The following is a 16,240-nucleotide window of genomic DNA, read 5'->3' on the forward strand; positions in this document are numbered from 1 at the left end:
TCCTGGGGCTGGAAAGAGTGTTACTTCTGCTTCCTCAGGGGACCGTCAGTTGTATAAGATTCTCCCTCCAGGAATTCCTTCCTTGGGTTAAGGTATATTTCTAGGAAGTTTAACTTAAATTGCAAATACATTAGCAGGGACAAGTCACATGTTCATCCAATTCCAGGCATAAAGACTTCAATGCAAGTTTTCCTAAAAACATATTTCAGAGAATATTATTTACAAGAAATCATATAAACCAAGAGGTCTACGGTCAGAGGAGCATCAGAAACACTGGGTTAAATAGAAAGAAATGCTTCTCCCCCATGTTCTTCCTCTTCCTCTTCCTACATCTCTTTCTCCTTCTTTCCTTTCTCCTATTTTTAGCTGTGGATTTTCCCTCAAAGCTTTAGCATGCCTAGAGTGAATTCCCAAGCAGGAAATACAGTCAACCAGGTTGGCAAAACATATTTGAACCTGAAAACTGGTTTATTTGGATGTTTAGAGAAACAGTTTGGAAAAGATTCTATTTTCATGACAGTCAGATGATGAAACATTGGGAAGCTGAGAGAGGAGGGTGGGAAGCAAGGTTCCCATCTCAAGTGAGGCCGGGGTTGCACATGTGGAGCCTTGGAGAGGGGGCCTGAGAGGTTTCAGAGCAGAAAGTTTACAGGAGGGCACTCGGGCAGAGCTCAGAGGTCAATAAGCGAGCCTCCACAGGGAAGCCAGAGGCAGGGGCAGGTCAGAGCAAATAGCGGTTTTGCATTTGTTTCCGACTTCAGTTCAGATCTGGTTCTGAGCTCAGCTCAGTAACTGGGTGAGAAATTAGACCGGTTAAGACCTCGTTAAGGAAGAGTCTGGATCTTCTCCAAATCAACTGACTCTCTCGGGTGTTTTTAGGCACAGGGTGACCTCCCCCAGATCTGTTAGGATGCTTCGGCTTCCAAATGTTTCCTCCTGGATTACCGGCTGTGGAGAAAACAACAGGCAGGCAGGATGACACGATGAAAAATCCTGAGTTTGGGCTTTAGAAAGACAGATTCTGACAGATTCAGGATGCTAAAGTGGGCATAGTTGTTCCCTTCTCCAGGGATCTTCCCAATCCAGGGATCGAGCCCAGGTCTCCTGCATTGCAGGAGGATTCTTCACCAGCTGAGCCACAAGGGAAGCCCTCTGAATCCCAGACCCATGTTTTAGTCTGAGAGCTGCCACTCTTGCAAGAGATTATCTTGCTCAATTATTTTAACTTTCTCCTCTCAGGGTCCATGGGGGTGTGGCTCCAGGACCCTCAGTGGATAACAAAATCTGAGGGTGTTCAAGGCCGTTACACAGAACGGTGTGTAACCCACGCAAACCTTCCAAGAACTTTAAATCACCCAAACCTTCCAAGAACTTTAAATTACCCCTTGCTGTTGTCGTTCAGTCACTAAGTTGTGTCTGACTCTTTCCGACCCCATGGATTGCAGCACGCCAGGCTTCCCTGTTCTCCACTATCTCCTGAAATTTGCTCAAGTCCATGTTCACTGAGTCAGTGATGACATCCTACCATCTCATCCTCTGTTGTTCCCGTCTCCTCCTGCCCTCAATCTTTCCCAGAATCATGGGTCTTTTCCAGTGAGTCAGCTCTTCGCATCAGGTGGTCAAAATATCGGAGGTGCTGCTTCAGCATCAGTCCTTCCTTCTAATGAATATTCATTGGAATATAAGTAATCACCCCTAGATTATTTATAATGGTGGCTCAGTGGTAAAGAATCCGCCTGCCAATGCAGGAAATGTAGGTTCGATCCCTGGGTCAGGAAGATCCCCTGGAGGAGGAAATGCAAGCCACTTCAGTATTCTTGGGGGCTTCCCTTGTGGCTCAGATGGTAAAGCATCTGCTTACAATATGGGAGACCCGGGTTCGATCCCTGGGTTGGGAAGTTCCCCTGGAGAAGGAAATGGCAGCCCACTCCGGTACTCTTGCCTGGAAAATCCCATGGACGGAGGAGCCTGGTGGGTGCACGTCAGTGCATGTCTGTGTGCTCTGTCACTTCGGTCATGTCTGACTGTGACCCCATGGACTGTAGCCCGCCAGGCTCTTCCCACGTCCATGGGATTCTCCAGGCAAGAATACTGCAGTGGGTTGCCAAGCCCTCTTCCCGGGAATTTTCCTGACCTGGAGGTCGAATTCACATCTGCCTGCATCTCCTGCATTGCAGCTGGATTCTCTACCTGCTGAGCCACCTGGGAAGCCCTGGGCTACAGTCCCTGGGGTTGCAAAGAGTCAGCGACTAAGCACAAGCGTGAGATTACATAGAATACCGAATATAATGTGAATGCTATGTAAACGGTTACCAGTGCAGGGAAAGCTCAAATTTTGCTCTTTGGAACTTTCTGGACTTTAAAAAAGTATATTTTTGATTTTTGGTTGATTGAGTCTGTGGATGTGAAAGCATACTATGGAGACATTGCGGGTTCGATTCCATATCACAACAATCAAGCTAAAATCACAATATTGCAATAAAGTGAGTCACACAAAATTTTTGATTTCCCAATGCAAATAAAAGTTATGTTTAGAAAAATTAAAAAAGTTATGTCTACACTATACTACAGTCTATTATGTTTTATGTCCCCCAAAGCATGTATCTCAATTAAAAATTACTTTATTGTTAAAATGCTAACCATCATTTGAACCTTCCGTGGACTGTAATCTTTTTGCGATTGTAACATCAAAATTCACTGACCACTGATCACCCTAGTATTAATAAATATGACAAAATGGAAAAATTGGAAATATTGTAAGAATTATCAAAGTGTGACACAGAGACGGGAAGCGAGCAGATGCCGTTAGAAAAATGATGCTCACAGACTTGCTCATGCGGGGCTGCCATGAAATTTCAATTTGTAGAAAGCACAGTGTCTATGGAGTACAACAGAGCAGAGTACCATAAAACGAGGTTGGGCTCTAGAAGTCTGGGTCTCAGTGGTTTGACCTGTTAAACAAGAGCAGTACATTAGATGACTTGTAAACTCACTGCTAGTTTTAATGCTCTGAATGCGATTTGACATATCTGTATCTATAATCTCTATCTATAAATGAATTATTCACATTTTTTAGTAATAAAGAAATGACTAAAATACTTTCTTTGGTCTGATAAATGTAATATTTTCTTCTGCTTACATCTCCAGAATATTTCGAGTGACTCTAACAAAAATACAGACTCTCGGAATGAAAAACGCAGCGTTATACATTTGAGATAATGTCTAGTAAGATAAATATATTAAACAGGAGACTTTCAGGATTTATATATCTAAATTTTAAGTTTCAGCTCAGTTCAGTCACTCAGTCGTGTCCGACTCTTTGCGACCCCATGAATCGAAGCACGCCAGGCCTCCCTGTCCAACACCAACTCCCAGAGTTCACTGAGACTCATGTCCATCGAGTCAGTGATGCCATCCAGCCATCTCATCCTCTGTCGTCCCCTTCTCCTCCTGCCCCCAATCCCTCCCAGCATCAGAGTCTTTTCCAATGAGTCAACTCTTCTCATGAGGTGGCCAAAGTACTGGACTTTCAGCTTTAGCATCCTTACTTCCAAAGAAATCCCAGGGCTGATCTCCTTCAAAATGGACAGGTTGGATCTCCTTGCCATCCAAGGGACTCTCAAGAGTCTTCTCCAACACCACAGTTCAAAAGCATCAATTCTTCAGGGCTCAGCCTTCTTCACAGTCCAACTCTCGCATCCATACATGACCACTGGAAAAACCAAAGCCTTGACCAGACGGACCTTAGTCGGCAAAGTAATATCTCTGATTTAGAATATGCTGTTTAGGTTGGTCATAACTTTTCTTCCAAGGAGTAAGCGTCTTTTAATTTCATGGCTGCAATCACCATCTGCAGTGATTTTGGAGCCCAGAAAAATAAAGTCTGACACTGTTTCCACTGTTTACCCATTTATTTCCCATGAAGTGATGGGACCGGATGCCATGATCTTCGTTTTCTGAATGTTGAACTTTAAGCCAACTTTTTCACTCTCCACTTTCACTTTCATCAAGAGGCTTTTGCGTTCCTCTTCACTTTCTGCCATAAGGGTGGTGTCATCTGCATATCTGAGGTTATTGATATTTCTCCCGGCAATCTTGATTCCAGCTTGTGCTTCTTCCAGTCCAGCGTTTCTCATGATGTACTCTGCATATAAGTTAAATAAGCAGAGTGACAATATACAGCCTTGACGTACTCCTTTTGCTATTTGAAACCAGTCTACTGTTCCATGTCCAGTTCTAACTGTTGCTTCCTGACCTGCATACAGATTTCTCAAGAGGCAGGTCAGGTGGTCTGGTATTCCCATATTTGAAGAATTTTCCACAGTTTATTGTGATCCACACAGTCAAAGCCTTTGGCATAGTCAATAAAGCAGAAATAGATGTTTTTTTCTGGAACTCTCTTGCTTTTTCTGTGATCCAGGGGATGTTGGCAATTTGATCTCTGGTTCCTCTGCCTTTCCTAAAACCAGCTTGAACATCAGGAAGTTCACGGTTCACATATTGCTGAAGCCTGGCTTGGAGAATTTTGATCATTACTTTACTAGCATGTGAGATGAGTGCAACTGTGCAGTAGTTTGAGCATCCCTTGGTATTGCCTTTCTTTGGGATTGGAATGAAAACTGACCTTTTCCAGTCCTGTGGCCACTGGTGAGTTCCAAATTTGCTGGCATAAAAATTAGTATGTGGAAACACACAGTCATTATAATAAATATTCATGGACAGTGGAACAACTAACCCTCAAAAATTCCACGTCTTCACTCAGGAACTTCCTGAATCATAATTTGGGATTTTATTATTGGGCTATCCTTTAATTATTAAATTTTAAGTTTAGTCTTTTAATAATTAAAGGATAGCCCAATAATAAAATTCCAAATTTTGATTCAGGAAGTTCCTGATCGAAAATGTGGAATTTTTGAGGGTTAGTTGCTTCACTGTCCATGAATATTTATTATAATGACTGTGTGTTTCCGCATACTAATTTTTATGTTTGCATGGCAGTGTTTTTGCAGTGGTCCCATTATTTACAAATGCTAGCTCACTCATTTACAAATAAACTTACCCAACAAAGAACGGAGTGCTTGGCTCTCCCTTTTTAGCTCAATGTAGAAGCAGCAGGATATAGCAGTGACTCTCCTGGAAGCTGGGAATTAAGACAAACTAAGCATAGTCCTTCTAGAATCCTAATCTTTGATTGGCCAGTCTATGAGCAAAGGCTTAGTGCTCTGTATTAATAATGAAGAAGATGGATTATAACAATATTTGAGTTTTTTATTTTGAACAGTTCAACCTGCTTACTCCAAGGCCCTCATCCATTTTTTTTTTTTTTTCTTTTTTAAAACATAAGAGCCAAAGTTAGAAATCAGGCTGGCTTTTCCTGCTCCTTTATTCCTAACCTCTGGATGCTGTTAAGTCTTTTCTTTATTTCTAAATGTACTTTTAAAACTTATTTTATTTACTTTTTGGCTGTGCTGAGCCCAGCATGTGGGATGTTAGTTCCCTGCCCCAGGATTGAACCCATGTCCCCTGCAATGGAAAGGCAGGTTCTTAACCACCTGACAGTCAGGGAGGTCCCCTGTTGTTTTCAGGCTTACGAAAGCCCAGCAGATTCAGTCTCTCCGCCTCACTGCTACCTTCCGTCATTTTCATCACACGCTCATCTCTCTGTTTTCAGCCTTATTCCTTTCCGTTTCACCCTGCACATCATCACCAAGTTCATTTCACCACCCCCTCAGGAACCAACAGGCTACCGTATTCAGCCCTGTCTCTCTGGCTGCTTTTCGAGGCTGCCCATATTTGGAGCTTGTCCTAGTCAGCTGGGGCTGTCATAGCAAAATACCACAGATGGGGCCACTTAGACAAGAGACATTTAATCCTGGTGTTTCTGGAGGCTAGAAAGTCCTAGATCAAGGGGTCAGTGAGGTAGGTTTTTATTCTGAAGTCTCTTCTCCTGCCTTGTAGGAGGCCTTGTCTCTCTGAATACTCGTATGACCTCTAAACGATCCCCTTGACTCTTTTGTTACAGTAGTGAGTCTCCTTTCAGAGACTCTAACCCTATCCACACCAGGGCCCTGCCCTTCTGACTTGGCCTAACGCTGATTCTCTCCTGAAGACTGTGACGCTGGGAGTTAGGATTCAGCAAATTCGGGGAGGACCCAGATATGCAATCCACAGCAGGACTGGCCCTCATTCGTGCCCTGGGTGTCCATCCCTCCAGGGCTCTCACCGGGAGCACCGTTTCCTGCTTTTGCACCTGAGACCCTCCAGCTTCGCATCCCCCACCCCCAAACCTGTATGCTACTCCTCTCACCCCGAAGACTTTCTTCCTCTCTTGTACTTGCTCAGATTGGACCTATCCTCAAGGCTCACCCAAAACTGCACCTGCTCCAAAGCACCCTTCTCTAACCTTCTTTGATTCATGCTAATAATCTCTTTCCATGAACTCTTCCAGTTTCACGTGCATGCAGGCCAAGTTGCTTCTCTCCTATCTGACTCTCTGTGACCTCATGCACTGTAGCCCCCCAGGCTCCTCTGTCCTTGGGATCCTCCAGGCAAAAATACTGGAGTGGGGTGCCATGCCCTCCTCCAGGGGATCTTCCTGACCCAGGGATCAAACCCGCATCTCTAATGTCTCCTGCATTGGCAGGGGGGTTCTTCACCATTAGCGCCACCCTTACAGTTATAGTCCCACCATATTTTAACAGTTACTCTTGACTGCTTTTATGATATTAGTGAAATATCTTACTGGGATTTATACTCTGTAGCATACTTTTATGTCTACAGTCTCATGTTATTCTCTCAAAAATCCATTGAAGTAGAGTTTAGTTGAGATTCTATTTTACACATAAGGAAGTTGAGGCTCCATGAGACAAATGATTTAGAGAGTTTATAAATCAGGGTTCCAATGCTGTTTTCTGACTGTAACCTTCATGATCCATCTGCTCATTCCTTACCCCATTTTATGAATCTTCTTTCCAAAATATTTTAGTTTAAGTTTTCTGGTATTTGTATGTCTCTTTAGACTGAATTTAATTCTTTCTTGGGGAGAGAAACAAATACAATGCATTTCTGTGAAGGAGTTTAGAGTTCATCCCATTTGAGTGTCTTCCCACTAAATCCCGTTGCTGTTGTTCAGCCACTAAATTGTGTCTGGCCCTTTGTGACCCCACGGACTGCAACACACCAGGCTTCCCTGTCCTTCACTGTCTTTCTAAACCCTACACTGAGTTATTGTGTGATACATAGTAGTCTCGCCACTTAATAAACGAAGAAACTGACAGACACAAGCAAGTGATTCCTGCCTTCCATTTAGATTTAGGCAACGTCTCTTTATTTATTTATTTATTTTTCACTTGTGAACCGTGTTAATGAGAAACCCCTGGAAAAGAGAACACATCTATTCTATTCCAAGCCATTGTCATTTTTTGTTTTCTTGTGATTGCAACGGTGCAAATCTAACTTCTTTGGTGCCTGACCTCAGCATATTTTGGCCTCCCACACAGAAGATGAACCCTGAGGTTACAGCTGTTAGGGTGGGGGTGAGGCGGTGCGAAATAGCTGAATAGTGGAAACCTACCAATCACATGTGACCCCAGTCTACTCAGACATTGGTGCAAGAGACCACTCACACATTCTTTTAGAGTGATACCAAATCAGAAACATTTAATGGGCACTGAAACAGCCGAGTTAAGAATCAGGTTCAGACACGTCGAGGTGTGATATCTCCAACCAGAGCCAAGTGAGAAAAGAGTTAGCCCTTGAAATGGCCAAATTAAACAGGACACAATTGAGAGCAGGTCGTCCCTCCAGGCCCTCGTAAACTCGCACGTGGGAACTTTTGAAAATGGAGTTAGCGCCGATCGTGTCTTATTTTGCTTGGCCGTGTAGTGGGCTCACCCTTCAGGAATTTGGCTCTGATTGGACATATCACACTTTTATGTGTCTGACCTCCTCCCTCAAGCCTCCTTTTTTTGCGTGTGCATGTGTGTGTCTGTGTGTGTGTGTATATATATATATATATATATATATACACATTTATAGAATTAAAAAAATCAGATATGGTGTTGCGTTATTAAGTTTAGTAAGAGGTACAGATTTAAAAAAACTACAAAAAAAGACTGTGCTGAAGGCCATGTAGTTAGATGACCCAGGATGTGGGTCTGCTTGAACTGTGTGGGCTGAGTTGACTAGTACTGGTTAAGATCAACAGGTAAGCCACTGGGCAGGAGGTGGCGTGGAGGTGGGGCTCCTGAACCCCACCTCAGCAGCTCACCGCCCGTGTTCTCAGAAGCAGGATGCTCAAAAGCAGACAGCTGCGGAGACGACACGACAAGGTTGAGGGTCACATGGTAGAAAGGGGATGTAGTGACATCCCAAGAGGGCGCCCGTCCAGCTTCTTGCAGGGCTTGAAGCCAACAGACCGCGTGTCACGACTCAAAAGCTGCCGTTCTTGGGACTGGATGCAGATGCAGGGGAGAGGATGTTAAAAACGTGATGAAAAAACCTGTATTTCAAGCGTATTTTCCTCCTAGGATGGTCTGTGTCCTACCTGTCAGCATAAGTCCCCTCCTTGGAAGCTGTAAATGGAAACAGCTACTCACCCATGCAGTGTTGGCAGCAGAGATTATCATGGAAAAATTTCATGGCATTTGATTAACTTGTGAATTTCTATTGCAATGTCACAGAAAGGGATCTCTACTGAAATCCCTTCAGCATCCAATTCTGAGTCACTATCTCAAGTGACTGCCCGTGTATTGAGATACATGTATATAGAAAACTGTATTTGGGGGCCATAACCAACTGATGGTTCTTTTCTATTCCTTTAATAAGGTATTCAGAGGAAAGGAACATCAAGATTAATAAGTTAAGCTACACACAATATATATATAACTTATTAAATTGCATTGTTGTTAAATATATTTTAAATATGTGTGCGTGCTCAGTTGCTTAGTTGTGTCTGATTCTTTGCGACCCAGAGGACTGTAGCCCACCAGGCTCCTCCATCCATGGGATTCTCCAGGCAAGAGTACTGGAATGGGTTGCCATTTCCTTCTCCAGGGGATCTTCCCGACTCAGGGATCGAACCCGGGTCTCCTGCATTCCAGGCAGACACTTTAACCTCTGAGCCACCAGGGAAGCCCATATCTATGTAGATATATAGATAAATATATAATGTTTTCAGTTTAAGTCCTGCAAATTTCTCCTTTCCCTTTTCACATTCACATTCCTCGGCATTGCTGTGCCTGCATCAGAAACAGCCTCAACCACTTCTACGGTCTGACTTAAGGTGTTATCGTGGGGTTGATTCTGACACCAAACAGGTGAAATAATCTTTTCTACTGTCAGATTTCAGGCAAGATTCAGTGCTCTGAGCTGAGGAGAGGCTTGGTAAAAATGTGCATTTTCATGCCCATCCAGCCCTCTGACTGTTGTGTAGTTAAGGGTAATTCCCTTAAAAATTTGATGGTGCTTTTTTATTCGGCAGTTTCTCGCTGAGGTCAAGGTTGGCAAAGGACCAAACAGCTTCTGTTCCAACTTCCCTGTGGTTCCCTTCCAGGTCAGTCCTGGGCTTCTGGGCTAATTTGAGAAGTTTCTGCAGGTCTCCACCGTTTCTGGCCAAGGAGACCTCTGGGAGGCCAGCTTAGAACTGTGACTGCTTTGCTCAGCTGTGTTTGCTGGGCACCTAGCTTGGAAATCTATTTTTCTCTGTGCAAATTTCCTGGATCTGTGTATTCATTACTGAAATTTCTGGATAAAAGACACCTTTTATAATTTGACCAGTCATTTATGCTTTGGCCAGTCATTGCTTAATTGTGTGAGTATTTTCTTAGAAAACTAGGGCTAACTTGCCAAGCATCTGTTTTATTCGCTTTAGTCTATATTTCCCAGGGCTCACTTCTAGAATTCAAAGGCCCCTTTGAAGTGGCTCTGAGTCTTAAATGACTAAACCTTTACTTTCCTCTTTCACAAACCCCGTGCATTTAAAAAAAAAGTGTCTCTAATGGTCTTTATAACTTTGTAATTGGTCTCTCTTCATCACAAAACCATTGATGTGCCAGAATGTGCCGTACTAAAGACTGATGGTATAGTGGAAAGACTCTTCACGTGGAGAGATGAGAAGCTGAAGGAAACTTTATGCATTCATTAGACGTTAATTATATAGCTGGTCTGTGCAAAGTTTTGAAAAGTGTATTGTTGCTCAGTAATGTCTGACTCTTTGAGACCCCATGGACTGTAGCCCACCAGGCTCCTCTGTCTATGGAATTCTCCAGGCAAGGACATCGGAGTGGGTTGCCATTTCCTTCTTCATGAGATCTAACTGACCCAGGGACTGAACCCATGTCTCCTGCATTACAGGTGGATTCTTTACCGTCTGAGCAACCAGGTTGCATAGTAAATGCATATTTACATTTATATTGTAAAATAATCTAGATATAATATGGATTGAGTGGAATGCTCTTTATCTGAACAAACGTTGTGACTGAAACTCAGAATAAAAGGATTTTCTGGAAGAAATGATTCTAATTGATTGAATTGGAGAGAAACAGTCTCGATTTGGTAGACACAGAGTGGAAAAAACTATTTTCCAAGGACTGGAAGGATGGCAAAAAATAGTGAAATAAAAGTGAAATAATAGTGAAATAAAAGGGCTAAATCAAGTAAGTGCTTATAGCACAGAGCCTATGATGAGCTGACTTTAGCTAAGATAATACATTTCATGGCTTGAAAAAGTGGAAAGGATTACATAATTAAGTTGGAGAGGTGCTCTTAAGGGAGACCTTTAAAGACCGTGGCCATGAAGTTAACTAGACAGTATCATATTGTGGGGAAGTTGGGTTTAAACTTTTTTTGTGTGTTCAGAAGGATCTTCTGGAGTGTCAATGTTTCTCTCCTTGATTTGCTAATCAGATCATGTTAAATATGAATGGCAAATATAAAAGACAATATACAGGATCCTAAAGCAAGGAAATTGATCTACTCCCAAAGCCAAGCCCAATGGCTGGCAGACAAGGTTTGCTCAGTAGATAAGTGATACTCCAATGAGCAAAGGTCCCAAGTCAGCTCACTTCCCCGGCTTGTGCATCATTGCACACACTCATGGCTGATCGGCAATGCCTCTTTCACTGAATACTGATCACTTTTATGTTTTTAAATCTCAGTCTTAATCAATTCATAGAAACTCAGAAACTTTCCTAAATAGAACACTCCATCTGAGCGGTGGTAAACAAGATGTTGAAGTCTGCATAGTGGAAAACAAATTATGCAGAGGAGCTGTTGTGCCATGGCTGAGAAAGGATAAAAAAAAAAAAAAAAAGGACATTTTTTAACCCACTGCTGCTTCCTTAATTGTTTTGGCATGTGAGAATCGGAGAGTCACTCAGGCGAGCGAATGTTAGCCTCCCAGAAGCCTGCCACTTGGCTGCTCAGATCAGTTCATTTTCGGTGTAGCTCCCCCGGCAGTGGTTAAGACACAACAGCATAAGGGCAGGCAGGATTGTTCTGTTTGAAAGGACCGAAGGTGGTTTTGAACTTTTCACTGAAGCGAGTGTCATGGGCTAAAGCCTTCAACCAAGGCTGCAGTGAACCACAAAACTGTCTCCAGGACTCAGCTTACTGCTCCTAACTGAGGTTGGATACCCATCAAGGATTCCAAAGTGACGCTTGACAGCAAAGACCTTGGCAGCATTATTTGTTTGGGTTATTATTCAGAGTCAACATATATGTTATAAATGCTTCCTTTCCTTAGTTTTTATTGCCTTCCCATACTTTTATGAGTTTGGCAGGGAAACTTCAGAAAAATACGGTGAAAAGGAGTACATTTTCTGCAGAGAGTTTAAGGGGATAGTTAAAATTTTGTAAACAAAGCATCATCTCTCACCAGAGACATGGCTCTTCTCCCAGTTATGGGTGGAAGAAGACCGCTAAAAGCACCACAGCCCTGGGAATACCCAAAATAGGACTGAAGAATAGCTGATGCTGCTACATTTCCCAGATGCAGCCGCTGAGGCTGGTGGAGGATAAATAGCAACCTCCTAGATCACACTGCCATCGAGTGTAGGTGACAGAATCAGTATTGGATTCCAGATGTTTGAACTCTAAACCACCGTGATACAATTATTAAAGGGATGCTTCCTGAGTCCCCAGTTATTTCTCAGTCCACGTATGACACTCTGCATCCTGGTGGTTGAATCCTACAACACCAGACAGAGCCCTGCTCTTGAGAATTTCCTCCTGTTGCTAGGGGAGATGAAACATGTTTAAACAGAAACTCACCAAAATAGAAGACAGTTAAGATGTGAAGACTTAATGAAAGTGAAGTCGCTCAGTCATGTCCGGACTCTTTGCGACCCCATGGACTGTAGCCCACCAGGCTCCTCTGTCCATGGAATTTTCCAGGCAAGAGTACTGGAGTGGGTTGCCATTTCCTTCTCCTGGGGATCTTCCCAACCCGGGGATCAAACCTGGGTCTCCTGCATTGCAGGGGGACGCTTTGCCATCTGAGCCATCAGGGGACCCACCATGTGAAGACTTAAGAAAAAAGAATTAAGAGGTAGGCATTTTAAGCAAAGTAGGCTCATTTTTAGCCCCAATCCCTTGTCCTTTGAAGCATAAAACATGATATTGATAAAAGAAATGTCCACTTATTGAAGTCTGGGGAGGTCTTTCTGGCTTATACATGAGTTAACTTGAATTTTATGCTAGTTAAAACAGCCGATTGGCGACTTTCAAATGTATATTGTACATCTGCTTGAATTATTAAAGGAAAGGGTGCATTGACCAGAGGTAAAGAATGTTCATGTTAAAAGTAGATTAAATGCCTTCCTTCCTGGGATGCCAAGGCAGGGACTCCTTTGATGATAAGCCTCCCTTCCCAGGTGCCAAGGCCAGGATGACTCACTGTGTAGGTGCTGTGTTTTTGAAACCTTGAAGGCATGTATCTCTGACCTGTTCAGTGTTCTTTGTTCTGAGCAGATGTAGAACTGTGCTGAAACTACACTTCTCCAGAGCAGTTCCTCAGAGTTATCTGGGATGCTGGCTTCCGGGTTATAGTCCTCAGTGTGGCTTAAATAAAGCTCTTTTTTTTTTTTTGATGTGGACCATTTTTAAAGTCTGTATTGAATTTGTTACAATATTGCTTCTGTTCTATGTTTTGGATTTTGGGCCCCAAAGCACGTAGGATCTTAGCTCCCTGACCAACACCCCCTGTATTGAAAGGCCAAGTCTTAATCACTGGGTCACCAGGCAAGTCTCCAAACTCCTATTCCTATTATCGATTGTTGATTGACTAGTTTCACAGACAGTATCAATCCACCAGTACAGGCTAACCCACTTGAGGAGAGAAGACACAGTATTTGTCTGAATGTTACAGCTCAGCAGCATTTCTGAAGATTTTGATATGATCAGGGAGGGCTCCTCAGGAGAGGTGGCACTCGAATGGGACCTCCAACGAGGTGAAACCTGAGTAGTTGGAAAGGGGAGAAGAAGATGTCAGAGGCTATGGAAATGGTTGATATTAAGGTGGAGAGTCAAGTGTGTATGAGGAGTTATGGTAAAATGTTGAAGAGGGTCAGCCTTATTGGAGAGCAAGTTTTCTGGGGAAGCAATGCCAGGTAAGCCTGAAAATCCGAATGGCCCACGGCGGGCACTTGGCAGGAAGAGGGAGCAGGATGTAGGAGGAGGGGGAGATGCACCATCCCCTCACAGTTCCTCTGCTTACACCTTCGGCTTTTTGTCTAGAATCTTTCCTTAAAAACTTCCACTATTGAGCACCAAAGCTAAATGAATACTGAAATAATTACCTGAAAAAGCAGGGGATAAAGATTGGGGAATTATTTCCATAAACAGCAAGGTATTTCCTGAAGGCAAAAAATGTGAGTTATTTCCTGTATTATTTTTAATGCCCTACTAAATGCCCGCTAGTCCTTGGAGGGTCAAAAATGAACTCTTATCTTCAGTTGCTCTTCTTATCTTTGAAACTTATCTGATAAGAACATTTTCAACTTTTGAGTTGCAGGAACAAGCATCCTTCATAAAATTATATAGTACTTTCTTTGATATCTGATTTCTGTCTCTATTTATCCTCTGTCTTTTGACATTACTATTACTGGACACTTTTAAAAAACAGGTTGTACAGTTTGTTATTCTTAAGTACATAGAGAACCATTAAATTAAGTAAATTTTTCTAGATAGTTTTTATACAATAGGAATAAGTTTATGTATATGTGTGTGTATATACATATATTCTCATTTCAACCAACTGATAATAAGCAGTAAGTTAGTTTTGGCATTTCAGAAAGCAATAATGAAAACAATAAAATATTCTGCTTTGAGTTCTGATCATTTACTTTCTTTCAATTTTGTGACTATAAATGTAGACATTTAGAAATTTCTACTTATACAGGTTCTCTTGAGTTATATGCTTCATGTTAATTAATTGGTGTAGAACATGTGATTTCTTGTCCTTCCAGGAGTCTGTTATGTGTACCGTTTTTTTTCTTTGCTTTAAGGTTTGTTTTCTTCTTGTTCTTTGTGGGATGTATGCATTGGCAAAATGAAGTACGTCAAGAGTTAGAGAGATACATAGGCCTTTAAATCACTGTAGCCAGTTGAGCAAAGACCTTAAAATATACTGTCCATTTCCCAGTATTATGTAAATCTAGCTGAGAGAAGAAGATATATGGGCAAGAAACAATGAAGTGACATTGCAGATAGAATGCCAAAATTTATCACTACTGTTTAGGGGATGTTATAGGAATTAAGAGATGATGGATGGCCAGGGAGGGCACAAGTCATTCTAGACATGCATTCATGGAGGTAGCGGGGTGAAGTTGGCATGTGTCAAAGCTTGGGTGATTTCCCGAGCCAGAGAAACTTGATTCTGGCCTGCTTAGGGCAAGCTACCTGGGCTGGTAGGGTAGTCTGAAAATAGTAGACAGAAGCTGGCATCAGACTGTAGACAGATTCAGAGTCTGAGCTGAGACATTGGAATGGGGTGACTACTGTGAAATACGTAAGGCACTTTATGCGATTGAGCATTTATTCCGAATCCATTATTCCATTCATTCACTGAACCAACAGGAGTCAACTCCTAACATTGGTTGGGCGTGCTTTCAAGGGCTGGGTGGACAGGATTTTAGAGGGAAGAGAAACTGGAGGAAGGGAACCCGAGAGGCTAATGAAGTGCCCAGATAAGAGAAAATGAGGGCCAGTGTGGGGTATGGTGATGGAAGTGAGGGAGAGGGGCTGGATTTAGAGGGTTTTTCTAAAATTTTACTGGAGGATAATTGCTTTACAGGCTGTGTTAGTTTCAGCTGTATGACAAACAGCATGGATTAGCCCTGTGTATTCATGTGTCCCCTCCCTCTTGAGCCTCTCCCCCCTGCATCCCATCCCTCTAGGTCATCACAGAGCCCTGAGCTAAGCTCCCTGCGTCACACAGCAGGTTCCCACTGGCTGGCTGTCTTACGCATGGTAGTGTATCTACTGCAATCCTGATCTCCCAATTCGTCCCCCTCTTCCCTTCCTCCCACTGTGTCCACATGCCCAATCTCTTCATCTGTGTCTCTATTTCTGCCCTGCAAATAGGCTTACCAGTATCATTTTTCTAGATTCCCTATATACGCATTAATATGTGATATGTGTTTGTTTTCCTCTGACTTACTTCCTCTGTGTACAGACTCTAGGTCCATTCACAGCACTACCAATGACCCTGTTTTTTTCTAGGAGGCCTTTTGAATTCCTACTGCAGTCGTCATTTAACTCATTGGCTAAAGGAGAAGAAGGAAAAGGGAAGAGGAGAAGGTGGCTTCAGAGCCTTAAGCTGGGCTGACTTGGCAAATGCTGTTGATAGAAGGAATGAAATTAGTGAGTGGATGCAAGGCTGGAGTAAAGAGGACAGATTTACTTTAAAGGAGCAGTACCCTACACGCAATTAGTTCCAGGACTAGAGTTGAAATGAGAGATCAGGGTTGCGTATACATCATTAACAGTGTAAAGAAAGCCACTAAGTCTATTTTAATAAGACATTTTACAGTCAGCCCTCCATATCCGCAGGTTCCACATCCAAGGACTCAACTAACCTCAGATCAAAAATATTTGGAAGAGAAAATTCCAGAAGTTCTAAAAAACAGAGCTTGTCACCATTTACATAGCATTTGCATTGCATTTACAACTATTAGCATAGCATTTCGGCTGCATTAGATATTCTGTGTGTACGTATGTGTGCGCTTAGTCACTCCGTTGT

At 42.7% G+C, this 16,240-nt stretch overlaps 1 protein-coding gene across 2 annotated transcripts in view; it reads right to left on the bottom strand.

Moving 5' to 3' along the window:
* Nucleotides 1–449: 449 nt before the first annotated feature.
* The window catches only part of SLC10A2 (solute carrier family 10 member 2), a 51,064-nt gene continuing 35,273 nt past the window's right edge, over nt 450–16,240 (bottom strand). Inside the window, exons 6-7 of one of the 2 annotated variants that reach the window (XM_069602429.1) lie at nt 2,905–2,951; nt 450–948 (exon numbers count right to left, since the gene is read on the bottom strand). In XM_069602429.1, the coding sequence (XP_069458530.1) occupies nt 853–948; nt 2,905–2,951 (143 nt within the window). In that variant the 3' untranslated portion in view covers nt 450–852. Of the gene's footprint in view, nt 949–2,824; nt 2,952–16,240 lie in introns of both variants that reach the window. The other variant, XM_069602431.1, reaches the window with a different exon arrangement.

Source organism: Ovis canadensis, chromosome 10 (genome assembly GCF_042477335.2).
Source record: "Ovis canadensis isolate MfBH-ARS-UI-01 breed Bighorn chromosome 10, ARS-UI_OviCan_v2, whole genome shotgun sequence".
NCBI classification, from domain to species: Eukaryota; Metazoa; Chordata; class Mammalia; order Artiodactyla; family Bovidae; genus Ovis; species Ovis canadensis.